This window comes from Rhinoderma darwinii, chromosome 6, assembly GCF_050947455.1.
Source record: "Rhinoderma darwinii isolate aRhiDar2 chromosome 6, aRhiDar2.hap1, whole genome shotgun sequence".
NCBI classification, from domain to species: domain Eukaryota; kingdom Metazoa; phylum Chordata; class Amphibia; order Anura; family Rhinodermatidae; genus Rhinoderma; species Rhinoderma darwinii.
The window spans coordinates 71,714,794-71,742,574 of record NC_134692.1 but is presented as its reverse complement, the minus strand read 5'-3'; the positions used below and the strand labels follow the sequence as shown (position 1 = coordinate 71,742,574).

Below are 27,781 nucleotides of genomic sequence, written 5' to 3'. Positions count from 1 at the left end.
GGCTCTGTTGAAACCTGCATCCTGGTTTTCGTTTATAACGGAAACCAGGGCACAATGCCGGATCCTTTGTACCAAGGATACCACTGGCGCCAGCCAGACCCCATTGACTTATAATGTGTTCTGTCAGGGATGTATACTAATGGAATTACTATTAGAGTGATTCCCTAAAAATAGCAGAAACTGTCTGAAACAGGGGCACAAGTAAATAAGCACCCTCAAATCTGTCACCACTCTGGTTGGCAGAGTCTAAGGTACCCCCAAGGTTTCCATCAGAGCCCACTGCAAGGAAGATTGGATTTGGCTTATTGGGATTCAGGTTTGCGGCTGAAGAGTAAGGGCAAATCAATGGGCCTATTCAATGGGCCATTCAATGGCATGTCCTATTTTAGTAAATTTTTGCAGACCATGTCGTCCATTGAAGTCTATAGGTGCGTCCAAAACACGGACAATAAACGGACGACATCTGTGTGCTGTTCGTGTTTCACGCACCAGTTGCTAAAGAAAGGCTGAGAAAAAACAAAACAGGAAGTTCTGAAACTTGAAACTTAAAGAACTAATGCCACACAGAAAGCACACTGATGCCACATGGAACTGAAATGCATGAAATACCGTCCGTTTTTTGCAGACGCAAAATGGACACGCTCATCTGAATAAGGCCTACGATGTTAGACAAGAGGTGCACTTGCAGGCTATAACAGAACAGAAAACCTGACAGACCAAGAGAAAAGTCAAACAAGCAGAGTCGAGTAAACAGGAGAGAGAATAAAGTCCAGATCTAAAAACCGAAGAGTACAAGGAGTAGCAGAGGTCAAAAACAGCCAAGTAGAAAATCCAAATCAGTAAGCAGAGGGTTAATCCAGAGCAAAGCTGAAGTCCAAATCCAAGACATCTGAAGTTTTAAAGGTGTGGTTCAGGAAGTAATCAGAGCTAGGTCAGATACATGCATGCACACGAAAATCGCACGCAAAAATGAGACCAAGATAGAGTTAAATATCCCACCCAAGACCAGCATTGGATGCAGAAAGAGAGAGGATTGGCTTTGCATCGCAAACAAGGATGGACCGACAAAACCCAGCAGCTAGGCTGGTAGTGATAGCAATATTAAAGTGATGGCTTTTTCCTAAAAACTATCAGGCAAAGCCATTATTAAATATACAGGGTGGGCCATTTATATGGATACACCTAAATAAAATGGGAACGGTTGGTGATATTAACTTCCTGCTTGTGGCACATTAGTATATGGGAGGGGGGAACTTTTCAAGCTGGGTGTTGACCATGGCGGCCATTTTGAAGTCGGCCATTTTGTATCCAACTTTAGTTTTTTCAATGGGAAGAGGGTCATGTGACATATCAAACTTATCGAGAATTTCACAAGAAAAACAATGGTGTGCTTTGTTTTAACGTTACTTTATTCTTTCATGAGTTATTTACAAGTTTCTGACCACATAAAATGTGTTCAAAGTGCTGCCCATTGTGTTGGATTGTCAATGCAACCCTCTTCTCCCACTCTTCACACACTGATAGCAACACCGCAGAAGAAATGCTAGCACAGGCTTCCAGTATCCGTAGTTTCAGTTGCTGCACATCTCGTATCTTCACAGCATAGACAATTGCCTTCAGATGACCCCAAAGATAAAAGTCTAAGGGGGTCAGATCGGGAGACCTAGGGGTCCATTCAACTGGCCCACGACGACCAATCCACTTTCCAGGAAACTGTTCATCTAGGAATGCTCGGACCTGACACCCATAATGTGGTGGTGCACCATCTTGCTGCAAAAACTCAGGGAACGTGCCAGCTTCAGTGCATAAAGAGGGAAACACATCATCATGTAGCAATTTCAGATATCCCGTGGCCAACACAATGGGCAGCACTTTGAACACATTTTATAAGTGGTCAGAAACTTGTAAATAACTCATGAAAGAATAAAGTAACGTTAAAACCAAGCACACCATTGATTTTCTTGTGAAATTCTCGATAAGTTTGATGTGTCACATGACCCTCTTCCCATTGAAAAAACTAAAGTTGGATACAAAATGGCCGACTTCAAAATGGCCGCCATGGTCAACACCGAGCTTGAAAAGTTTCCCCCCTCCCATATACTAATGTGCCACAAACAGGAAGTTAATATCACCAACCATTCTCATTTTATTTAGGTGTATCCATATAAATGGCCCACCCTGTAGAGAGCTGTGTCTGGTAAACAATTAAGGGGAGCTAGCACTCGCTGAGATGCCGCGGCCCCATCAGTCAGCTGATGGGTGAGAGTGCGGGAGTCCGATCCTTAGCGATCTGATATTGATGGCCTATCCTAAGGATAGGCCATCAATACCAAATTTCCAGAAAACCCATTTAACCCATTCACGACAGCCATATGGCTATATACATTCCAACCTCCGATGCCCCGTGCAGTTGTCACGTATACACCGCGTTCCAAATTATTATGCAAATGTTATTTTTTGCTGATTTTCCTAAATAGTCGATGCAAATGACAGTCAGTATAATCTTCAAGCCATCAATCGTTGGAGTATAATGCAAATATTATTGAACAAATCTCCTAATGATAACAGATTTTTTTTTAGAAGTAAAAAACTCAAAATGCACTGTTTCAAATTATTATGCACAACAGAGATCAAAACATTTTAAAGGTTGTAAAGAGAACTAAAATGGTAATTTGTTGGATTTGCAGCATCAGGAGGTCATATTTACAGAAATCAAAAGCTCTTTCAATCAGAAAAAACTTAACAGGCCAAGTTACATGTTAACATAGGACCCCGTCTTTGATATCACCTTCACAATTCTTGCATCCATTGAATTTGTGAGTATTTGGACAGTTTCTGCTTAAATATCTTTGCAGGATGTCAGAATAACCTCCCAGAGCTTCTGTTTTGATGTGAACTGCCTCCCACCCTCATAGATATTTTGCTTGCGGATGCTCCAAAGGTTCTCAATAGGGTTGAGGTCAGGGGAACATGGGGGCCACACCATGAGTTTCTCTCCTTTTATGCCCATAGCAACCAATGACACAGAGGTATTCTTTGCAGCATGAGATGGTGCATTGTCATGCATGAAGATAATTTTGCTACGGAAGGCACGGTTCTTCTTTTTGTACCACGGAAGAAAGTGGTCCGTCATAAACTCTACGTACTTTGCAGAGGTCATTTTCACACCGTCAGGGACCCTAAAGGGGCCTCCTAGCTCTCTCCCCATGATTCCAGCCCAAAACATGACTCCGCCACCTCCTTGCTGACGTTGCAGCCTTGTTGGGACATGGTGGCCATTCACCAACCATCCACTACTCCATCCATCTGGACCATCCAGGGTTGCACAGCACTCATCAGTAAACAACACGGTTTGAAAATTTTAGCCTTCATGTATTTCTGAGCCCACTGCAACCGTTTCTGCTTGTGACTGTTAAGGATCTGCCAGGCACAGTTTCTGTATCCACGCCCATAGGTAATCAGTCTGCACCTGCTTCTATGTCTGGGAGACTGACTCCATCTTCCACCACTCAGGATGGCAGGCTTAGGAGTGGGAGAGCCTATCATAGCCTGGCCAGACGGAGCTAGCTCCCGCCCTCTGTCTATTTATACCTGCCTTTCCTGTTCCTCCTTGCTTGTAATTCTTCTCATTTGGTTTCCTGGCCCTGCTGCAGCTTCTTGATCTATTTGACCCTGCTTCATATTGACCCTGGCTTACTGACTACTCTCATGCTCTGCGTTTGGTACCTCGTACACTCCTGGTTTGACTCTGCTTGTTCACTACTCTCCTGCTCTGCGTTTGGTACCTCGTACACTCCTGGTTTGACTCGGCTCGTTCACCACTCTTGTTGCTCTCGGTGTTGCCGTGGGCAACTGCCCCTTTTCCCTTGCTTCTGTGTACCCTTGTCTGTTTGTCTGTCGTGCACTTATTGAGCGTAGGGACTGTCGCCCAGTTGTACCCCGTCGCCTAGGGTGGGTCGTTGCAAGTAGGCAGGGACTGAGTGGCGGGTAGATTAGGGCTCACTTGTCTGTTTCCTTACCCCCGTAATTACATAATCACAAGCCCTATACCTAGTCTACCCTGGTCCCTCACACTACTATGGACCCCCTTGAGACCCTGGCTCAGCAAATGCAGGGTCTCTCCTTACAGGTCCAGGCCCTGGCTCAGAGGGTCAACCAGCCTGATGCTACCATGGTAGTGCCCCTCTCCTCACCTCTCCTCACCTCTTGAACCCCACCACAAGTTGCCTGACCGGTTCTCAGGGGACCGGAAGACTTTTCTCTCCTTTCGGGAGAGTTGTAAGCTCTATTTTCGCTCAAAGCCCCACTCCTCAGGTTCTGAGAGCCAGCAGGTGGGTATAATTATGTCCCAGCTCCAGGAAGGGCCCCAAGAATGGGCCTTCTCCTTGGCTCCTCTCGGACTCATTTATGACGAGACTGACAGGACTGCCTTTGCCGAGAGTCAGCTGGTGACCTTACGTCAGGGTAAGAGACCTGTTGAGTATTGCTCTGACTTTAGGAAGTGGTGCGTAGCTTCTCGGTGGAAGGACCCTGCCTTAAGGTGCCAGTTTAGGTTGGGTCTGTCGAACGCCCTGAAAGACCTGCTAGTTAGCTATCCCTCTTCTGACTCCCTAGACCAGGTTATGGCTTTAGCGGTACGACTTGACCGATGTCTCAGGGAACGACAACGTGAACGTTTTTGTGTTTTCTCTTCTGACTCCCCCATGATGCCTCCCGAGGTTCCGTTGCTTCGTTCTTCCACGGAAGACTCGGAGGTACCTATGGAACTCGGAGCCTCCGTGTCCCCCCAACAACGTAGAGAGTTCCGCAGCAAGAATGGTCTCTGCTTCTATTGTGGGGATGACAAGCATCAAGTGAACACCTGTCCTAGGCGTAAGAATAAGCAGCCGGAAAACTTCCGCGCCTAAGTGATCATCGGGGAGGTCACTTGGGCGCACAGGTATTTCCCGTAAATATGAAACATAATAAAATCTTGCTTCCCTTTCAGGTCTCTTTTGGTGGTAGGTCTGCTACTGGCAGTGCCTTCGTGGATTCAGGGTCGTCTTCTAATATCATGTCTGTGGAATTTGCTATGTCTCTAGCTATGCCTTTGATTGATTTGCCTAAACCTGTCCCGGTAGTGGGTATCGACTCCACTCCTCTTGCTAATGGTTATTTTACACAGCATACCCCTGTTTTTGAACTCCTTGTTGGCTCCATGCATTTGGAGCAGTGCTCTGTACTGTTGATGCAGGGATTATCGTCCGATTTGGCTTTAGGCCTTCCCTGGTTGCAGTTGCATAATCCCACGTTTGACTGGAATACTGGGGATTTTACCAAATGGGGTAATGAATGCTTGACGTCATGTTTTTCTGTTAATTCTATTTCTCCCCCTGAGGAGGTGAACACGCTACCTGAGTTTGTTCAGGACTTCGCTGATGTTTTCTCTAAGGAGGCCTCCGAAGTGTTACCTCCTCATAGAGAATACGATTGCGCTATCGATTTGGTACCAGGAGCTAAGCTCCCTAAGGGTAGGATATTTAATCTCTCTTGTCCCGAACGTGAAGCCATGAGAGAGTATATCCAGGAATGCCTGACCAAGGGTTACATTCGCCCCTCTACTTCTCCGGTAGGTGCTGGCTTCTTCTTCGTAGGTAAGAAGGATGGTGGTCTTAGGCCATGCATTGACTACCGTAACTTGAATAAGGTCACTGTAAGGAACCAGTATCCCCTTCCTTTGATTCCTGATCTCTTTAATCAGGTTCAGGGGGCCCAATGGTTCTCTAAGTTTGATCTACGGGGGGCGTATAACCTTATCCGCATCAAAGAGGGGGATGAGTGGAAGACTGCGTTTAACACGCCCGTAGGTCATTTCGAATACCTCGTCATGCCCTTTGGGCTGTGTAATGCTCCCGCGGTCTTCCAGAATTTCATAAATGAGATTTTAAGAGATTACCTGGGGGTATTTCTTGTAGTGTACCTTGATGACATACTTGTGTTTTCCAAGGACTGGTCCTCCCACATTGAGCATGTAAGGAAGGTGCTCCAGGTCCTTCGGGAAAACAAACTGTTTGCGAAGGCCGAAAAATGTGTGTTTGGGGTGCAGGAGATACCATTTTTGGGTCAAATACTCACTCCCCATGAATTCCGCATGGACCCCGCCAAGGTCCAGGCTGTGGCGGAATGGGTCCAACCTGCCTCCCTGAAGGCGTTACAGTGCTTCTTGGGGTTCGCTAATTATTACAGGAGATTTATTGCTAACTTCTCGGTCATCGCTAAGCCTTTTACGGATCTCACTCGCAAGGGTGCTGATCTCCTCCGCTGGCCTCCTGAGGCTTTCCAGGCTTTTGAGGTCCTTAAGAAGTGCTTTATCTCAGCCCCGGTGTTGGTTCAGCCCAACCAAATGGAGCCATTTATCGTGGAGGTTGACGCGTCCGAGGTGGGAGTGGGGGCTGTCTTGTCCCAGGGTACCAGGTCCCTCATCCATCTCCGTCCCTGTGCCTACTTCTCCAGGAAGTTTTCGCCCACTGAGAGTAACTATGATATTGGCAACCGCAAACTCTTAGCCATTAAATGGGCATTTGAAGAGTGGCGCCACTTCCTGGAGGGGGCTAGGCACCAGGTAACGGTCCTTACCGACCACAAGAATCTGGTTTTCCTAGAATCTGCCCGGAGGATAAACCCGAGACAAGCTCGATGGGCGTTATTTTTTACCAGATTCAACTTTTTTGTTACCTATAGGGCTGGGTCTAAAAATATTAAGGCTGATGCACTGCCGCGTAGCTTCATGGCCAGCCCTCCTTTGGAGGAAGATCCTGCTTGTATTTTGCCTCCAGGTATAATCATTTCCTCTATTGATTCTGATTTAGTTTCTGAAATTGCTGCTGATCAAGGTTCAGCACCCGGGAACCTTCCTGAGAACAAGCTGTTTGTTCCCCTGCAATTCCGGCTAAGGATACTTAGGGAAAATCATGACTCCACTCTAACTGGTCATCCAGGCATCCTGGGTACCAAGCACCTCATTGCCAGAAACTATTGGTGGCCTGGGTTGCCTAAGGACGTTAAGGCCTACGTCGCCGCTTGTGAGGTTTGTGCTAGGTCCAAGACTCCCAGGTCCCGACCAGCAGGCTTACTACGTTCTTTGCCCATTCCCCAGAGACCTTGGACCCATATCTCCATGGATTTTATCACCGATTTGCCTCCATCTCAAGGCAAGTCGGTGGTGTGGGTTGTGGTAGACCGCTTCAGTAAGATGTGCCACTTTGTGCCCCTCAAAAAACTACCCAATGCTAATACGTTAGCTACCTTGTTTGTCAAATATATCCTGCGTCTCCATGGGGTCCCGGTCAATATTGTTTCTGACAGAGGGGTACAATTTGTTTCCTTGTTTTTGAGAGCCTTCTGTAAAAAGTTGGAGATTGATCTGCCCTTCTCCTCTGCCTTCCATCCTGAAACTAATGGCCAAACTGAGAGGACTAATCAGTCTCTAGAACAATATTTAAGGTGTTTTATCTCTGACTGTCAATATGATTGGGTCTCATTCATCCCCCTCGCCGAATTTTCCCTTAATAACCGGGTCAGTAACTCGTCAGGGGTCTCCCCCTTTTTCTGTAATTTTGGGTTTAATCCACGGTTCTCCTCCGTTTCACCTGGTAGTTCCAACAATCCCGAGGTAGAGGTCGTTCATCGGGAACTGTGCACAGTCTGGGCCCAGGTTCAGAAGAACCTAGAGGTGTCCCAGAGCATACAAAAAACTCAGGCAGATAGAAGACGTTCTGCTAACCCCTTGTTTATGGTCGGGGATCTGGTGTGGCTATCGTCAAAGAACTTAAAGTCCCGTCCAAGAACTTTGCTCCCCGGTTTATAGGACCGTACAAGGTCATTGAAGTCCTCAATCCTGTCTCCTTCCGACTGGAGTTGCCCCCATCTTTTCGAGTACACGACGTGTTTCATGCCTCCCTCCTTAAACGCTGCTCTCCGTCCTTGGCTCGCTCGAGGAAACCTCCTGTCCCCGTTCTCACCCCTGAGGGGGTAGAATTCGAGGTGGCCAAGATTGTGGACAGCAAGACTGTCCAAGGCTCCCTCCAGTACCTGGTCCATTGGAGAGGATACGGGCCTGAGGAGAGGACTTGGGTACCCGTCTGGGATGTTCACGCTGGGATATTGGTCAGGAGGTTCCACCTTCGTTTCCCCAATAAACCAGGTCCATCTAGAAAGGGTCCGGTGGCCCCTCATAAATGGGGGGGTACTGTTAAGGATCTGCCAGGCACAGCTTCTGTATCCACGCCCATAGGTAATCAGTCTGCACCTGCTTCTATGTCTGGGAGACTGACTCCATCTTCCACCACTCAGGATGGCAGGCCTAGGAGTGGGAGAGCCTATCATAGCCTGGCCAGACGGAGCTAGCTCCCGCCCTCTGTCTATTTATACCTGCCTTTCCTGTTCCTCCTTGCTTGTGATTCTTCTCATTTGGTTTCCTGGCCCTGCTGCAGCTTCTTGATCTATTTGACCCTGCTTCATATTGACCCTGGCTTACTGACTACTCTCCTGCTCTGCGTTTGGTACATCGTACACTCCTGGTTTGACTCAGCTTGTTCACTACTCTCCTGCTCTGCGTTTGGTACCTCGTACACTCCTGGTTTGACTCGGCTCGTTCACCACTCTTGTTGCTCTCGGTGTTGCCGTGGGCAACTGCCCCTTTTCCCTTGCTTCTGTGTACCCTTGTCTGTTTGTCTCTCGTGCACTTATTGAGCGTAGGGACTGTCGCCCAGTTGTACCCCGTCACCTAGGGCAGGTCATTGCAAGTAGGCAGGGACTGAGTGGCGGGTAGATTAGGGCTCACTTGTCTGTTTCCTTACCCCCGTCATTACAGTAACCATTGTTTAGGGGTGGCCGAATAATAGCTTTATGCACACTTGCAAACCTCTGGACGATCCTACACCTTGAGGTTCGCGGGACTCCAGAGGCACCAGCGGCTTTAAATACCTGTTTGCTGCTTTGCAATGGCATTTTAGCAGCTGCTCTCCTAATCCTGTTAATTTGTCTGGCAGAAACCTTCCTTATTATGCCTTTATCTGAACGAACCCGTCTGTGCTCTGAATCAGCCACAAATCTTTTCACAATACGATGATTACGCTTAAGTTTTCTTGAAATATCCAATGTTTTCATACCTTGTCCAAGGTATTGCACTATTTCACGCTTTTCGGCAGCAGAGAGATCCTTTTTCTTTCCCATATTGCTGGAAACCTGTGGCATGCTTAATATTGTGGAACGTCCTTCATAAGTAGTTTTCCTTTGATTGGGCACACCTGGCAAACTAATTATCACTGGTGTCTGAGATTGATTACAACGATCCAAAGAGCCCTAAGACACAATACCATCCATGAGTTTAATTGAAAAACTAATAATTAAATGTTTATGACACTTAAATCCATTATGCATAATAATTTGGAACATGGTGTATAGACGTTGGCAGCCTGGAACAAGGTTTAATGTGTGCAGTGCTACTTCGGTCTGAGCACCGCTGCACTTTCCGGTCTGCCAGCTCTCTTCACAATTGCTGGCATCGCTCCCCCTTAGTTTGATCAAACAACCATGTGTTTGATCACTGTTAGGGGGCTTAGTAGTGCAGCGGTGCACACACTGAAGCAGTGCTGCACTTTCCTGTCTGCCAGCTTTCTCCCCCAATGAATTCTCCGGCCAGAGCATGGCAAGCACTCTGGCAGGGGCCTCCTGTCTTGGGAAATCCCTTGACGTCACTGTCCATGTATGGACTGTAACGATAGGGGCTTTGAGATGCTGGACTACACTCCCCCTGTAGATAGCGCCACACTCCTCCCTGTAGATAGCATGCCACCTCCCCTAAAGATAGCACGCCACACCCTAGAGATAGCACACCACCCCCTAGAAATAGCACGCCATCCCCCCTGGAGATAGCACGCCATCCCACCTGTAGCTAGCACGCCACCACCTGCAAATTAAAAATGGTATAAGAGACCCTAATAGTTGGCAGGCACAAAACTATATATTGTGCAGAAAAATTGCCAAAGGCAATAGAAGCTGTTTTTTTTCCCAACTACTTCTTGACTGATCAAACTGTTGAAATATATTAAACAACTTTCTTACATAACAAAAAGAGACATACAACATGAATTTAAAATTACAATGCGTGCCGGCAAGTAAGATATGTGCACTGACAGTCCTATATATAATTAGGATTATGTAAGACCCAATTCAAGTGGTTTCTGCTAGGTTTCAGCGACTAAATTGTGAAGTGATCTATTGTAATTGCCAGCTAAAGTAGCATTGAGCTAAAAGGATTAATGCAGCACCCCCCCGACATGTTTCGCTATGTAGCGTCTTCAGGGGTTTTGGGGCTATATGTTTGGGGCGTCATTAGCCCCAAAACCCCTAAAGACGCATAGCAAAACATGTCGGGGGGGGGGGGGGGGCTGCATTAATCGACAGCGGTATTGCACCACTATCTACATAGGCACTGTGATTTTAGGGGTTGGGACAAAAAATCCTGACAAATTAATTTTATCAATTTTTTTTAACGGCCATGAAAAACGAGTGGCATTGGCGCCTAAGAACCGTCAGACGGCCGGGAAATGGATGCAAATTTTGAGACACACTGATGCAAAATGGCCATGAAAAACTGACAGTTGATCCATTTTTAACAGACCTTTTTTTCACTGTCGTGTGAATATAGCCTAATAGCCCTCTTCACTCTCCCCTCACAGCGATATATATATATATATATATATATATATATATATATATATATATATATATATATATATATATATATATATATATAATTTTCAAAAAGAGATCTTGCAGCACTCCAATAAGCAATAAAAGAGTATAATTTATTCAGTCCACATCACAAAAAGGTGCAATGTTTCAGTCCTGCAATAGGACCTTTCTCAAGCAAGATCTCTTTTTGAAAATTGTATTTAGTCCAAAGGATCGGGACATATTTTCCCTGGGGTGAGTGCTGCTGCTTTTCTTTTTTATATATATATATATATATATATATATATATATATAAATATATATATACATATATATATATATAAAATTATGTGTTTTTCTTCACATTTTTAGTGATTTGTCTTCTCATAATAAAAACGTAAAACATGAAATTAATTAAACTAATCTAGAAAATGAAAGCCTCATAAGTCTTGTAAATAAAAACAAAGTAAAAATAGTTATGATATTCAAAGCGGTTGCAAAGATATTATCGTTTATAGAAGTACAAGGGTTAAGGTCTGTGTAAAACAAATTCCTCCACATGGCAAATTTGGCGCAAAAGGATATTCAGATTTGAACACAATGTCAGTATTTTCAGTGCAGCATAGTATGAAAATGACTTTTTCTACTGCTCAGTGGCGTAGCTAAGACTTTAGCACAGGGGAGGGGGGGGGGTGCGAAACACATATGAGTGGGCTCCAATCCACACAGTAAACTGACCCCTTAGTGGCCCACACAGTATAATGCCCTTGTAGCTGCCCTCACACAGGATAATGCCCCTATGGATTCCCTCCACATAGAATAATGCTCCCATAGCTGCCTACACACAGTATAATAACCCCTTAGTTCCCCCCACATAGTATAATGAGCCACAGTGACCCCCAAACAGTATATTGTCCCTATAGTTCCTCCACACACAAAATAATGCCCCCATAGCGACCTCTACATAGTATAATTACCTATTAGTGCCCCCACACAGTATAATGTCCCTATAGCTGTCCCCATACAGTATAATGCCCCTATAGTGCCTCCCACACTGTATAATGCCCCATAGCTGCTCCATACAGTATAACGCCCCTATAGCTGCCCTTAGAGAGTAAAATGCCCCGTTAACTGCCCTCCACAGACTATAATATCCCATAACTGCTCTGATACGGTATAATGCCCCAATAGTTCCTCCCACACAGTATAATTCCCCCATTTCTACCGCCACACAGTATAATGCCCCAATTGCTGCTGCCACACAGTATAATGCCCCCATAGCTGTCCCTACACAGTATTATGTCCCAATAGCTGCCCCACACAGTATAATGCCCCATACAGTATAATGCCCCCACAGCTGCCTCATACAGTATAATGCCCCTTAGCTGCCCCATATAGTATAAAGCCCACATACAGTATAATACCCGGATAGCTGCCCCCATACAGTATAATGCCCCATAGCTGGCCCATACAGTAAAATGCCCCCATAGCTGCCCCCATACAGTATAATGCCACCAAAGCTGCCCCTATACAGTATAGTTACATATAGTTACATAGTTACATAGTTTGTACGGTTGAAAAAAGACACATGTCCATCAAGTTCAACCAAGGGATGGGAAAGGGGAAGTGGGATGGGAAAGGGGAAGTAAAAAATTTCTACACATAGGAGCTAATATTTTTTTGTTCTAGGAAATTATCTAACCCTTTTTTAAAGCCATCTACTGTCCCTGCTGTGACCAGCTCCTGCGGTAGGCTATTCCATAAATTCACCGTTCTCACAGTAAAGAAGGCTTGTCGCCTCTGCAGGTTGAACCTTTCTTTTTCCAGACGGAGGGAGTGCCCCCTTGTTTTTTTGAGGGGGTTTTACATGGAACAGGATTTCACCATATTTTTTGTATGTATAATACCCCATTGCGGCCCCCCCATACCTACTATGATGCCCCCTTAGTTGCCACTACACAGTATAATGCCCTATAGTGCCTAATAAAAAAAATAAAAAAATAATATTTATCTATCCCCGTTCCCACGACGAGTGGAGGAGATATGTCTGCTCCTCCACTCTGTGCATCGTGTGGCTCTACGCACACAGGCACAATGACATCACTACACTGTCCGTGTCGAGCCGCTCACAGCTGGAGCTGGCAGAATACAGTGAATGCTGGAGCAAGGAGCTGGCAGCTTCTTGCTCCAGCATTGGATTCAACTGTATCTGCGTCCTGAGGATGCAGATAGAATTGAACCCGGAACAAGCCATTCGCTGGGGGACCGGCCCTGGGTCCCCGCCGCCCCCCCCCCCCGCTAGCTATGCTACTGCTGCTGCTTAATAGTTTTTACATGCACAGAATGACTTCCTTGCACAAGCTTAGTAATGTTGCTTTTTTTCCTCTTTTATTGTACAAGAAATGCTAAATTCCAAGGATTTACATAGAAGAGAAATGTCAGTGAGATGCTTGGAGGTCCTTTGTGTTGTGAAACAGCAGTTTTGGGAGGATATTTATGACGCTGGTAAGCTTACCTTATGGTTTTACATGTTTTTATGCCTAAACAGCATTTCCTCATTTTGTACTGTATAATATATAACAAACTGTATATTATAAGTATATAACAATCTTGGTGGACTCCTTTGATTCGTTAATACCACAAGGCTGCATGTCACAGAATACCAAGGAGACTTTTAATGTTCAGAATACTTTATAGTAGGGGTACAATGTTAATTATAATTCACACCTTAGCTGCTGCAGAAACTCCCTCCCATTGATTTCAATCTGAGGCAGAGGCGTTTTTTCCCCACGAGCGGAAAAACCGGCTCACGGGAAAAAGAAGGGACATGCCCTATCTTCAGGCGTTTACGCTTCTGACCTCCCATTGACATCAATGGGAGGCAGAAGCGTATTTTGTGGCGTTTTTTGCCCATGGCACTCAATGACCGCGGGCCAAAAACGCCAGCGTGCAGGCAGAGCAAAGTCTGCCTCAAAATTCCAAACGGAATTTTGAGGCAGATTTTCTGCCTGCAAAAAACTCTGTGTGAACCCAGCCTAAGGGCACGTTCAGACGTGGCGGAATTTTTCTGCTGCAAATGTTGGTGCAGATTTGGGGCAATTACGCAACGAATCTGCACCAACATTGCATATTTGACAGGTAATTCAGATGTTGCTGAAATCACAGCGGACTTGCCACAGATTTCAGGTTTTGCATTGCAGAGGCTGAAATCCACAGTGAAATTCCGCTTCTTCTCCGCAACAGACATTGCATGCTGCAGTCTGAAAATTCCGCACCACAGCCTATGTTCCGCAGCTGAGTTTTCCGCAACGTCTGCACGAAGTTAACTAAAAAGGTGTTGAAACCAATGGACAAACTGTCTGCTGTGGATTTCCACTGCGGACTGTCCGCAACGGAATTCAACAGCAATTCCGCCACGTTTGAATGTGCCCTAAATGTCACCTAGTTGGACAAGTAAAAAAAAAGTATAAATAAGTTAATAAAAATGTTTTATAAAAGTTTAAAAATAAAAGTTATAAGTTACATAAACAAAAAATGCTTTTTTTCCTATACTAAGTCTTCTATTATAGGAAAATAATTAATACGTTAAAAAAGTACACATATTTGGTATCACCGCGTTCCTAACGACCGAAACTATGAAACTATAATGTTATTTTTCTTGCACGGTCAACACTGCAAAATAAATAAGTAAAAAACCATGCAAGAATCACTATTTTTTGGTCACCAGCCCTCCCAAAATATACAATTTCACTCCGCACCACCCATTGCACATTAACCTCTTCGTGCACCACGACTTAATAGCATGTTGTGGTGTACGGGGGATGTATGGAGCGGGCTCACCCGCTGAGCCCGTGCCATACGTTGCAGGTGTCAGCTGTGTATTACAGCTGACACCCGGGACTAATGGACAGGAACAGCGATCGCGCTGTTACAGGAGCCTAGGAGAACCCTACAAACTGAAAAAATGATCAACTTCGGCACAAAATAATACAGTATAAAAATATATAAATTTTATTACAAATAGACATGACAGAATAAAAAAGATGAGTCACACAATGAGAAGGCGTCTTGCATAGGCTGACGCCTTCTCATTGTGTGACTCATCTTTTTTATTCTGTCATGTCTATGTGTAATAAAATTTATATATTTTTATACTGTATTATTTTGTGCCGAAGTTGATCATTTTTTCAGTTTGTAGGGTTCTCCTAGTTGTCTATTTGATCAACGCACCAAGTTACACTTTGTTATTGCTACGGATTTCTCATAGTGTTATAAATACGGATTGATATAATCCATTTACCCTCTGATGTTACATACTGCATCACTACTGTTTGAGTTAAATCCCTTCAGCCCTCCTTGGGTATAATTGGTTTCCATGTTACAGGAGCCTGTAAAAATGACAACATACTTCAATACATTAGTATTGCAGTGTATTGCACCAGCGATCTAATGATCGCTGGTTCAAGTCCACTACGGGGACTAATAAAATCTGTAAAAAAAAAAAATTGAAATAAAGTTATTAGTGAAAAAAATTTAATAAATATTTAAAATCCAAAAGAAAACCCTTTTCCCAATTTCTTCGTTAAAGCAATGTAAAAACAAAAAAAATATACAAAATTGGTATCGCTGCGTCCGTAAAAGTCCGAACTGTTAGAATATGCCATTATTTAACTGGCACGGTGAATGCCGTAAATAATAAAGAAGATAAAACGTCAAAATCGCTATTTTTTGCTCACAAAAGCTCTAAAACAAATGTTAATAAAAAGTGCTCAGAAAGTTGTACATACCAAAAAATGGTACCAATAAAAACTACAGTAGGTCCCGCAATAAATAAGCCCACACACCACTCTATTGACGGAAAAATAAAAATGTTATGGCTTGGAAGGCGGGGAGTGAAAAACTAAAATAAAAAAGCAAAAAATGGATCAGTTCAGAAAGGGTTAATTAATTTCTAATAAAAAAAACATTTATGACCACATGTGGGGCATTGTCGTACTTGGGAGAAATTGCTTTACAAATGTTGGGGTGCTTTTTCCTCCTTTATTCCTTGTTAAAATCAAATAAAAAAAACATTTTAGTGGAAATAATGTAGATATAAATTTTCACGGCCTAATTCTAATAAATTCTTCAAAAGACCTGTGGAGTCAAAATGCTCACTGTACCCCTAGATAGATTCCTTAAGTGGTGTCGTTTCACAAATGGGGTCACTTTTGGGGGGTTTGCACTGTTTTGGTACCTCAGGGGCTTTGCAGATACGACAAGGCACCTGAGAAACATTTCAGCTAAATTTGAGCTCCAAAAGTCAAATAGCGCTCCTTCCCTTCTAAGCCCTGCTGTGGGTCCAAACAGCAGTTTATTACCACATATGGGGTATTTCTGTAACGGGAGAAATTGTTTTACAAATGCTGGGGTGTTTTTTCTCCTTTATTCCTATTTCAGAAAAAAAGTAGATTTTCATTAACAGACTAATTCAAATACATTTAGCAAAAAACTGTGGGGTTAAAATGCAAACTATACCCCTGGATAAATTCTGTGAGGGGTGTAGTTTCCAAAATGGGGTCACTTTTGGGGGGTTTCCACGGTTTTGGTCCCTCGAGTTCATTGCAAATGCGACATGGCACTGAAAACAAATCCAGCAAAATCAGTGCTTCAAAATCCAAATGACGCGCCTTTTCTTCTGAGCCCTGCTGTGGGATCAAACAGCAGTTTATTTCCACATATGGGGTATTACCGTAATCGGGAGGAATTGCTTTACAAATGCTGGGGTGTTATTTCTCCTTTATTCCTTGTGAAAATTAAACATTTCTACGTTTTTTCAGAACAAAAAAAGTAGATATTCATCTTCTCAAACTAATTCAAATACATTTAGCAAACAAACTATGGGGTCAAAACTCTAACTATACCCCTATATAAATTCATTGAGGGCTGTAGTTTCCAAAATTGGGTCACTTTTGATTTTTTTTTTTACTGTTTTGGCACCACAAGACCTCTTCAAACTTGACATGGTGTCTAAAATATATTTAAAAAAGTAGGCCCCAAAATCCACTAGGTGCTCTTGTGCTTCTAAGGCCTGCGTTTCTGTCCATTAACACAATAGGGCCACATGTGGGATATTTCTAAAAACTGCACAATCTGGGCAATATATATTGAGTTGCATTTCTCGTGTAAAACCTTCTGTGTTACAGAAAAAACTGTATTACAAATGATTTTTGGCAAAAAAAAAATTAAATTTGTAAATTTCACCTCTACATTTCTTTAATTCCTGAGAAACGCCTATGGGGTTAAAACACTTTCTTAATACTGTTTTGGATACTTTGAGGGGTGCAGTTTTCAAAATGGGGTAATTAATGGGGACTTTCTAATCTATAAGGCCCTCAAATCCACTTCAGAACTGAACTGGTCACTGAAAAAATAGCCTTTTGAAATTTTCTTGAAAATATGAGAAATTGCTGTTAAAGTTCTAAGCCTTGTAACATCTTGGAAAAATAAAAGAATGTTCAATAAACGATGCAAACATAAAGTACACATATGGGATATATGAAATAGTAACTATTTTGTGTGGTATTACTGTCTGTATTACAAGAAGATATATTTAATTTTGGAAAAATGTTAATTTTTCAAAATTTTCTAAAAATGTTTGTGTTTTTTACACATAAATATTGAATTTATCGACCAAATTTTTTTACTAACATAAAGTACAATATGTCACGAGAAAACAGTCTCAGAATCAATTGGATAGGTAAAAGCATTCTCAAGTTATTACTACATAAGGTAACACATGTCAGATTTAAAAAAAATTGTTTCGTCCTCAAGGCCAAAATAGTCTCAGTCCTGAAAATAAATGAGAAATTGGGTCGATCATTTCCTGTTTTATCAGCTGGTAGCATCTTGAAATGCCTTTTATACAAGGGTGGGGAGCCTGTAACCAAACATTGATCGGTACCACCGAAAGAGAAGGAGGAAATAAACCATGTAACAGATGTCGGATTTGAAAAAATTTTAAGAATTCCGTGTGAGGAACATTAAATGTGGTGTTCAGGAACTCAAAAGATACTAAATGGCCATTTTTCCAAAGCATTCCTACTTTAACAATACCCCTTTCATTCCAAAGGGGGAGACGTAACCCAGGTATTGCCAATTTTAAAACCTCTAGTGGTTCCGAATATAAGTAAAATTTGAAAAGATCATCTTTCTTAGAAATTAGTTTTCAAACCAGAGAGATCGCTCGTAAAGTTAGGACAGGGGGATTGAAACTTGTTTTAAAAGTTGTGGATGCAATTAAATGATGCCTCAAAAGACGGTTGTCTAGGAAGTGATGTTCAATATCCACCCATAATTTTGATCTATCTTTTGACCAGAGTGACCTCATTTGGTCTAGGATCACTGCTCTATAATAGTGGAGAATAGAGGGAGTATTTAAGCCCCCTTCACGATGGGTTAAGTGTAAAATGTTGGACTTAACCCTGGATCTCGTCTTACCCCATATGAATTTTTGTACAATCGATCGAAGTTTGTTAAGATAATATATTGGTAAGAAAATGTGAGCGTTCCTTAAAACTTACAAGATTTTTGGCAGTATAACCATCTTAAATGTAGACATCCTACCCATCCATGAGATGCCCTGAGTTCTCAATTTTTTCATGTCTGTTCCGATAATGTTTAGGAGGGCACCATAGTTGAGATCAAATAAATTTGAAATGGGGAAAGTGAGTTTTATTCCCAAATAAGGGAGAGAATTTTTAACCCAGGCAAAGCTGTACATGTTAGTTAGTTCTTTTTTAATGGCATGTTTCAATCCTAACTTAAGGATTTGAGATTTTAATTTTATAATAAGAGGTGGAGCTAGATTTATGTATGATATCCATAACCGAGGGAAGGGTTAGTTAATGCATCATCTGCAAAGAGAACTATGCGATGTTCGTAAGTTCCAACTGAAATCCCCGATATAGTCTCAGATTTTCTAATGTGTTCCGCAAAGGGTTCCATCACCAACGCGAATATTAATGGTGGCATTGGACAACCCTGCCTTGTGCCATTTGTTATTTTGAAAGGTGATGATAGGAAACCTGAACTATAGACTGAAGCACTGGGATTATAATATAAAGACATAACTGCAGATAAGAATAAACCATCAAAGCCAAATTTTTTCAAAGTAGATTCTAAGTAACCCCAGTGGACACTGTTGAACGCCTTCTCCACATCTAAGGAGAGAAGCAGAGAAAGGGTCCGAGAGGTCTCCACCGTTTCGATAATGTCCAAAAATCTCCTTGTTCCATCCAAGGTTTGATGGCCTTTTATGAAACCCACTTGATAATTTTTTATTAAATGAGGTAAGATGTCATCCAAGTGAGTAGCTAATATTTTTGCATAGAGTTTTAAATCTGTGTTAAGTAATGAGATCGAGCGAAAATTCGCTGGAAGATCTAGGGGTTTACCTGGTTTTGGTAATAATCAAGGCATGGAGCATTTCATGAGGACAGGTTCTGGAATGAGAGATTTGGCAAAAGCTTTTGAGTAAATAAGGAGCTATCAACGTCTGAAAGGATTTGTAATACTCCTTTGTAAGTCCGTCTGGACCAGGAGATTTGTTTGGTTTCAAAGACCTAATTGCAGATAAAACCTCATCCAATGATAGTTCCTTGTTCAAAGTGGCTTTATGATCAGGGGTTAAGTTATAGAGAGAGACGTCATCGAGAAAAATATCAATCGAATTGCTATTTGATTGAGGACAATCCTCATTTGCAACTAAATTATAAAGGGAACTATAATAGTTTGAGAAAGATTCTGAGATTTTTTTGTGGATTCAGAATTTTATTTTGTGTAGAATCATATAAAAACGGGATTCTGGATTTAGCCTCCTTATATTTGATTTTATTCGCCAACATTTTTGATGCCCTATTACTTTGCCAGTAAAAAGAGGTCTTTGCCTTTCTAAGATTCAGTTTGTAACCGTTTTGCATGTATAAATATAGGTGATGGGGAGATTTATTCAACTCCATAAGAGTGGAGTTTAACCCCTTCCCGACATTTGTCGTTAGTATACGACATGGAAAGCCAGTGCTTCCCGCAAAATGTCGTATACTTACGACAAACTGGAAAACAGTTACAGAAAAAAATTAGAACGTTTTAAAGTAAAGATAGCTGCTGTTCATAACAGCAGGCCATCTGTACACTATGCCCAGGGGGGTATCGCCTCCCCCCGCATCGGCGATCGCCGCCATTGGCCGGTCAATTCAGACCGGCCAATTGCGGCCGTATGCGGCTTTAGCCAATTTCTGTGCCACAGGGCACAGTGATATGGTGGTGATTGGTGCTGTCTAAGACAGCACCAATCACTACCATGTTCCATGTAAAAAATGGCGGTGATGCCAGCCCCCCGATCGCTACGGTTGGTCAGTCTGCACCGACCGACCAATCGCAGCCATGGCGGGTGTTTGAAACACCCTCCACAGCCCTGCCCACCTCATTCCCGTTAGGAACGGTGAGCAGACCTGGTGTGATCGTCTGTGAAGTCATACTTACCGAATCTGAGGCCTTCTGTGCTGCGATCCTGCTGTGACGTCTTTATCCGACTGCTTCCTGCAGAAGAGTGAACCGTCATCATCATCATCTGTGCTGCTGCTGATTTTTTTTTTTTTTAGCAGCAGCACTTGGTTTTTTGCTAAACTTCTTATCCCTGTACACTTTCCCCCCTCCCTCCCCCTCATCCTCTGCCCCTTTTTACGTGCTCCGGCCGCTGAGTGCGGATCAGTGACCGCCATCACTGATCGCTCTGTGCGCTCAATTTTTGGCACAGGACTTTTTTTTTCTGTTTTCTGCACCGTCTCCAAGTGTGCGCCCTGCGGCCACTGAGTGCTGATCAGTGACCGCCATCACTGATCAGCATCTGTGGTAATTTTTTATTACGCAGTTTTTTTTTTGTACCCATTGTACACACCATTTTAGTGTGTGCATCCTGCGACCGCTGAGCACTGATCAGTGACTGCCGTCACTGATTAGCATTTGTGCTAAGTTTTTGGCGCAGGTTTTTTATTTTTTTGTCTGTTTTTTTTACTGCACCATATTTTGTGTGCGCCCTGCGGCTACTGAGTGCTGAGTCTATAATCAGCCACAGTGGTAATTTGTTCACACAGGTTTTCTTTGGGCCTCTTTTTGTCATTTTTTTTATTTTTTATATAATTGTAAAAAAGAGTTAGTTTAGGGCGTTAGAGTAGCGGACGTTTACTGACGCTCGTTTTGTAAAAAAAATATATAGCAGAAGTTTTAGGTATATATTTTTTCTACACATTTAGGGCTTATTCAGACGAACAGGATATACGTCCGTGCAACGCGCATGATTTTCACGCGCGTCACACGGACCTATATTAGTCTATGTGGCAGTGCAGACAGTTGCGTGATTTTTCCGCAGCGTGAGTCCGCTGCGAAAAAGTCACGACATGTCCGTTCTTTGGGCGTTTTTTGCGCATCACGCACCCATTGAAGTCAATGGGTGCGTAAAAATCACTCATGCCACACGGAAGCACTCATGCCGTGGGACAAGCGTGATTCGCGCAATAGCTGTGAAAGAGATGAATGAAAACAGAAAAGCACCACGTGCTTTTCTGTTTACAAATATCCAAACGGAGTGTCATAATGATGGCGGCTGCGCGAAAAGCACGCAGCCGCGCATCATATGCTGATGCCACACAGAACTGTTAAGTGCCTTTTGCGCAGGAAAAACGCCAAGTTTTTTGCGTGCGCAAAAAGCACATGCTCATGTGAATCCGGCCTTAGAGTAAATTTACAGCTTATAGTTAGCGTCAGTTAGTGACGGACATTTAGTTTTTTTAACTGAAGTTCGTTCACTAAATTTTTGATAGCGTAGCGACAGTTTTAGTATAAATTTACAGCTTATAGTTAGCGTCAGTTAGTGACGGACATTTAGTTTTTTTAACTGAAGTTCGTTCACTAAATTTTTGATAGCGTAGCGACAGTTTTAGAGTCTATTTACTGCGTTATAGTCAGCATCAGTTAGTGATGGACATTCAGTTCTTTTAACTGAAGTTCGTTCACTAAATTTTTGATAGCGTAGCGACAGTTTTAGAGTCAATTTACAGCGTTATAGTTAGCGTTAGTTATTCATTTGTGAGTGTCAGGTAGTCAGAAATTTTTCTTCCTTTTTTTTTTTTTTCAATAAATTTCATTTACACGTGTAAAAGTACAACACACACAACCACCTCTATAAAAATAAATTATTACATGTGTTGAAGCACTACATACCCCCCTAATAAAAATGTCCCAATCATCCCAAAGGGTCTACTCAGCCGAGGAGGCATACGCCATCCTGGCCTCTGACACTGAATCGGCCAGCGAGGGAGAAGAGGAAATTGCCCCATTCCTCTTGAGCTCCTCCTCATCATCCTCATCCAGTGATGAGGAACCCCCACAAAGGCGCCCCAGAACATCAGCTCAGGCAACCCCCCAAATTAGTGATATCGTGTGGAACCCACCCCCTGATAATTATGAGCCTCACATTCCGGATTTCACAGGGAGCTCAGGAATTCAGTTAGAGACTGCAGGCCTCACAGAAATGGACTTTTTCAAGGTCTTTTTCTCTGAAGATTTTGTTAATTTAATGGTGGCCCAGACAAATTTATACACCCAGCAATTTTTAGCCCAAAACCCCACTTCATCATTTGCTAGTGGACCCCCATAGAGGCAGCAGAGATGATGAAATTTTGGGGCCTTGTCCTACATATGGGCCTAGTAAAAAAGCCAGAGATTAGGCAATACTGGAGTACGGACGTTTTATACAGCACCCCATTTAATCGCATGGCAATGACCCGGGCACGTTTTGAAATGATTCTGAAACTTTTGCATTATAGTGATAATACAAAGTGCCCACCCCGTGATGACCCCACACACGACCGCCTATTCAAAATCAGGCCAGTCATTGATCATTTCTGCACCAAATTTCAAGAAGTGTACACCCCCAAAAAGAACATAGCAATAGACGGGTCCCTTGTACATTTTAAGGGGAGACTAAAATTCCGCCAATACCTGCCAAGCAAGAGGGCGAGGTACGGAATGAAAATGTACAAGCTGTGCGAGAGCAGCTCAGGGTACACCTACAGGTTTAGGGTTTATGAAGGGAAGGACACCAGGATAGAACCCCCAGAATGCCCCCCTGTCCTGGGAGTTAGTGGGAAAATAGTGTGGGATTTGATGCACCCACTGCCTGACCAGGGTTATCACCTTAACGTGGATAACTTCTACACCAGCATCCCACTATTTAAATGCCTCTCCACCAGAAATACTTCAGCATGCGGCACCGTGTGCAAAAACCAGAGAGGCCTTTCTAAAAATCTGATTGGGCAACCAATAAGAAAGGGAGAAAGCTGGGCACTACACAGCGATAACTTGTTACTGGTCAAGTATAAGGACAAGAGGGATGTCCTTATGTTGACCACAATACACGGTAGCGGCAGCACCCCTGTACCTGTACGAGGTAGCACTACAATGACCCCCAAGCCAGATTGCATCCTCGGCTACAATAAGTACATGGTTGATCTCTCTGATCAAGTACTAAAGCCATACAGTGCCATGCGGAAAACAAAGGTGTGGTATAAAAAGCTGGCCGTGCACATGGTGCAGATGGCATTGTATAACACTTACTTGCTATACCAATGTGCAGGCTGGACAGGGACATTCCTTAATTTTCAAGAGGTGGTTATCAAGGCCCTTGTATTTGGGAACCAGGAAGGGGAGGGCCCCAGTACTTCTAGAAGCGATGGTCCACATATTGTACCAGGACAACACTTTCCCAGCGAAATCCCCTCCACTGGTAAAAAGGGAAGGACCCAAAAAAGGTGCAAAGTCTGTTACAAAAGGGGGAGAAGATGAGACACCATTTATCAGTGTGACACCTGCCCCGAAAAACCTGGCCTGTGTATAAAGGAGTGCTTCAAAGTTTATCACACATCCATGGATTTTTAATTGGATCATTTATTTAAATGCTCACTATACCCCTAAATAATTTCCTTTAGCGGCATTTCCTCAAGGGGTGTGGTTTCCAAAACGGGGTCACTTGTGGGGAGTTTCCACTGTTTTGTCCCCTCAGGGGCTTTGCAAATGCGACATGGCCTCAGCAAACCATTCCTGATAAATTTGAGCTCCAAATGGCGCTCTTTCCCTTCTCAGCCCTGCCGTATGTCCAAACAGCGGTTTATGACCACATGTGGGGTACTGTTTTACTCGGGAGAGATTGCTTTACAACTTTTGTCAGCTTTTTCTCCTTTCTCCCTTGTGGAAATGAAAAAAAATTAGCTAAACCTACATTTTATTTGAAAAAATTTAGTTTTTCGTTTTTACGGCCTACTTCCAATAATTTCTGCAAAAATCCTGTAGGGTCAAAATGCTCACTATACACCTAGATAATTTCCTCAAGGGGTGTAGTTTCCAAAATGGGGTCACTTGTGGGGGGTTTACACTTTTTTGTCCCCTCAGGGGCTTTGCAAATGCGACATGGCCTCCGCAAACCTTTCCTGCTAAATTTGAGCTCCAAAAGCCAAATGGAGCTCTTTCCCTTCTCAGCCTTGCAGTGTGCCCAAACAGCGGTTTATGACCTCATGTGGGGTACTGTTTTACTCGGGAGGGATTGCTTTACAACTTTTGTGGAGCTTTTTCTCCTTTCGCCCTTGTGGTAATGAAAAAAAGTTAGCTAAACCTACATTTTATTTGAAAAAATTTAGATTTTCATTTGCACGGCCTACTTCCAATAATTTCTGCAAAAAACCTGTGTGGTCAAAATGCTCACTATACCTCAAAATAAATTCCTTGAGGGGTGTAGTTTCCCAAATGGGGTCACTTTTTGGGGATTTCTACTGATGTGACACCACAATTCCTCTTCAAACCTGACATGGTGCCTAAAATATATTGTAATAAAAAGGAGACCCCAAAATCCACTAGGTGCTCCTCTCATTCTGAGGCCTGTGCTTCAGTCCATAAGCACACCAGGGCCACATGTGGGATATTTCTTAAAACTGCAGAATCAGGGCAATAAATATTGAGTTGCATTTCTCTTGTAAAACCTTCTTTGTTACAAAAAAAATGGATTAAAATGAATTTCTGCAAAAAGAAAAATGAAATTTGTAAATTTCACCTCTACGTTGCTTTAATTCCTGCGAAATGTCTAAAGGGTTAAGAAACTTTCTAAATGCTGTTTTGAATACTTTGAGGGGTGCAGTTTTTAAAATGGGGTGACTTATTGAGGTTTTCTAATATATAAGGCCCTCATAGCCATTTCACAACTTAACTGGCCCCTGTAAAAATTACCTTTTGAATTTTTCTTGAATATGTGAGAAATTGCTGCTAAAGTTCGAAGTCTTTGAATGTCCTAGAAAAATAAAAGGATGTTCAAAAAAAGATGCCAATCTAAAGTGGACATATGGGGGATGTTAATTAGTGACTATTTTGTGTGGTATAACTGCCTGTCTTACAAGCAGATACATTAAAATTTAGAAAAATGCTGATTGCCAATGTGTCACGAGAAAACAATCTCAGAATCGCTTGGATAGGTGAAAGCATTCCGAAGTTATTACCACATAAAGTGAAACATGTCAGATTTGATAAATTAGGCTCTGTTAGGAAGGTCAAAAGTGGCCAAAGAGGGAAGGGGTTAAAGGATTTAGTTTATGTTCATCCTCCAACCATTTGACATTGGAGATGAGTTCAAAGATTTTCTCATTCCGCAACTTTTGGTCATGACTTGCTACCTTTAGAAATAGGCTCCTGACGTAAACTTTGTGAGTGCACCAGACTGTGGAGTAAGTAGTTTCATTATTATCGTTGAGTTAGAAAAATTCTGATATTTCTTTGTTCATTTGAGATTGAAACTCTGCCTTGTTTAAGAGAGAGTTATTTAATCTCCAAGGGGAGGTGGGAGTGAAGTTGAGGGATTCCTGTATGGTTATGAGATAGGCGCATGGTCGGACCATGTAATTATATCAATATGGATTTAGATATTCTTTGAAGAAGCTATTTGTCAGTAAAGAAAAAGTCTATACGTGAATAAACATTATGAGGCGGGGAGTAATACGTGTAGTCCTTTTCAGACGCATGAAGTATACGCCAGCTGTCAAACAAGTTTTCCCTAAATAGTAAATCACGTAACCTAGGTTCTTTGCCAGGGCTGGTGAAGAAACTTTTATCCATTACTGGATCAGAGACCATATTAAAATCACCACCAAACAACAATGAACCGTGCTTTAGATTAGCAGCCATTTCAATGGTTAATTTAATAAAACTAGATTGACGCACAATAGGGGCGTACAATGAAACCACAGTAAACGGGGCATTATTGATGTGACATGTTACTATATGATATCTCCCTTCTGGGTCAGTAATTAAGTTTGTAAGTCGAAATGCTAAAGTATTTTTGAAGGCAATAAGGACGCCTCTCTTTTTCGTTGAAGCATGAGCAAAGAATATGTTTGTGAAGTTAGGATTATGTATTCTCACTGAGTCAGATTGCAGGAGATGAGTTTCTTGGACATAGCAGATATCACATTTATGCTTTTGAATCTCTTTCCACAGAAGTAAAGGCTTAAAGGGACTGTTAAGTCCCCTAACGTTCAGAGAGGATATTTAAAACACCATTGATACATACATAGAGTATTTGAGTTAAGCCTTAAGTATAGAAAGGGAGAGTAAGAGCACAAAAGAGCATCGGGATTAATGAACTTTGACCATCTTATCAATGAAAAAAAAAAACACATGTAAAACCGTAATACAAAACATAATAAAATAAACAAAGCACTATACAATATAGCAGAAAATTACAGTCCAGGTTCAAAATGAACCGTTGGGAAACCACAGATGAGGCAACCCAAAATCGAGGGAAGTTCCAAACAGTAGGAAGAGCAAAAAGTACCAAATAAAGGCAGAAGGAGCTCTGGCGCCTTCAATCAAAAGAATAAAGCAAAAGGTAGCTCATTACTTTTGTGCATGTAAGAGAGGGACTTGACATGAGGAATAAGTGTAACATATGCTGTGAAAGTAAACTGTAAGATTCAAAGGAGTGGAGAGAAACTTATCCGTAGGAATAAGTGATACCTGAGAGACCTTAAAGAGGCTCTGTCACCACATTATAAGTGCCCTATCTTCTAAATTATGTGATTGGCGCTGTAATGTAGATTACAGCAGTGTTTTTTTATTTAGAAAAACAATCAATTTTGACGGAGTTATGACCTATTTTAGATTTATGCTAATGACTTTCTTAATGCCCAACTGGGCATATTTTTACTTTTTGACCAAGTGGGCGTTGTGGAGAGACGTGTATGACGCTGACCAATCAGTGACCAATCAGCGTCATACACTTCTCTCCATTCATTTACTCATGGTGATCTTGCTAGATCATGATGTACAGTCACAAACTCACACATTAACGTTACTGAAGTGTCTTGACAGTGAATAGACGTCACTTCCTGCCAGGACGCGATGTCTATTCACAATCCCGACACTTTGGTAACGTTTGTGTGGGACCTAATGACAGCAAGCGTGACCACGCTGTAAATGACAGCTTACAGTGTGATCTCGCGAGATCATGCTTGCTGGCATTAAGTCCCACACAAACGTTACCGAAGTGTCGGGATTGTGAATAGACATCGCGTCCTGGCTGGAAGCGATGTCTATTCACTGTCAAGACACTTCAGTAACGTTAATGTGTAAGTATGTGACTGCACATCATGATCTAGCAAGATCACTATGTGCTGAGTAAATGAATGGAGAGAAGTGTATGACGCTGATTGGTCAGCGGCATACACTTATCTCCACAGCGCCCACTTGGTCAAAAAGTAAAAACACGCCCAGTTGGGCATTAAGAAAGTCATTAGCATAAATCTAAAATAGGTCATAACTCTGTCAAAATTGATAGTTTTTCTAAATAAAAAAACACTGCTGTAATTTACATTACAGCGCCAATCACATTATGTAGAAGATAGGGCACTTATAATGTGGTGACAGAGCCTCTTTAAGTCCTGTATTCAAGTAGTGTGTCTGCCATCCCTTGACTTTATCCATTTCTGAG

At 42.6% G+C, this 27,781-nt stretch overlaps 1 protein-coding gene across 2 annotated transcripts in view; it reads left to right on the top strand.

The window, feature by feature from the left end:
• The window catches only part of ANKAR (ankyrin and armadillo repeat containing), a 468,018-nt gene that overhangs the window by 217,759 nt on the left and 222,478 nt on the right, over nucleotides 1-27,781 (top strand). For both annotated transcript variants that reach the window (XM_075829926.1, XM_075829927.1), the window contains exon 11: nucleotides 13,117-13,221. In XM_075829926.1, coding sequence (XP_075686041.1) covers nucleotides 13,117-13,221 — 105 coding nt within the window. The remainder of the gene's footprint in view (nucleotides 1-13,116; nucleotides 13,222-27,781) is intronic.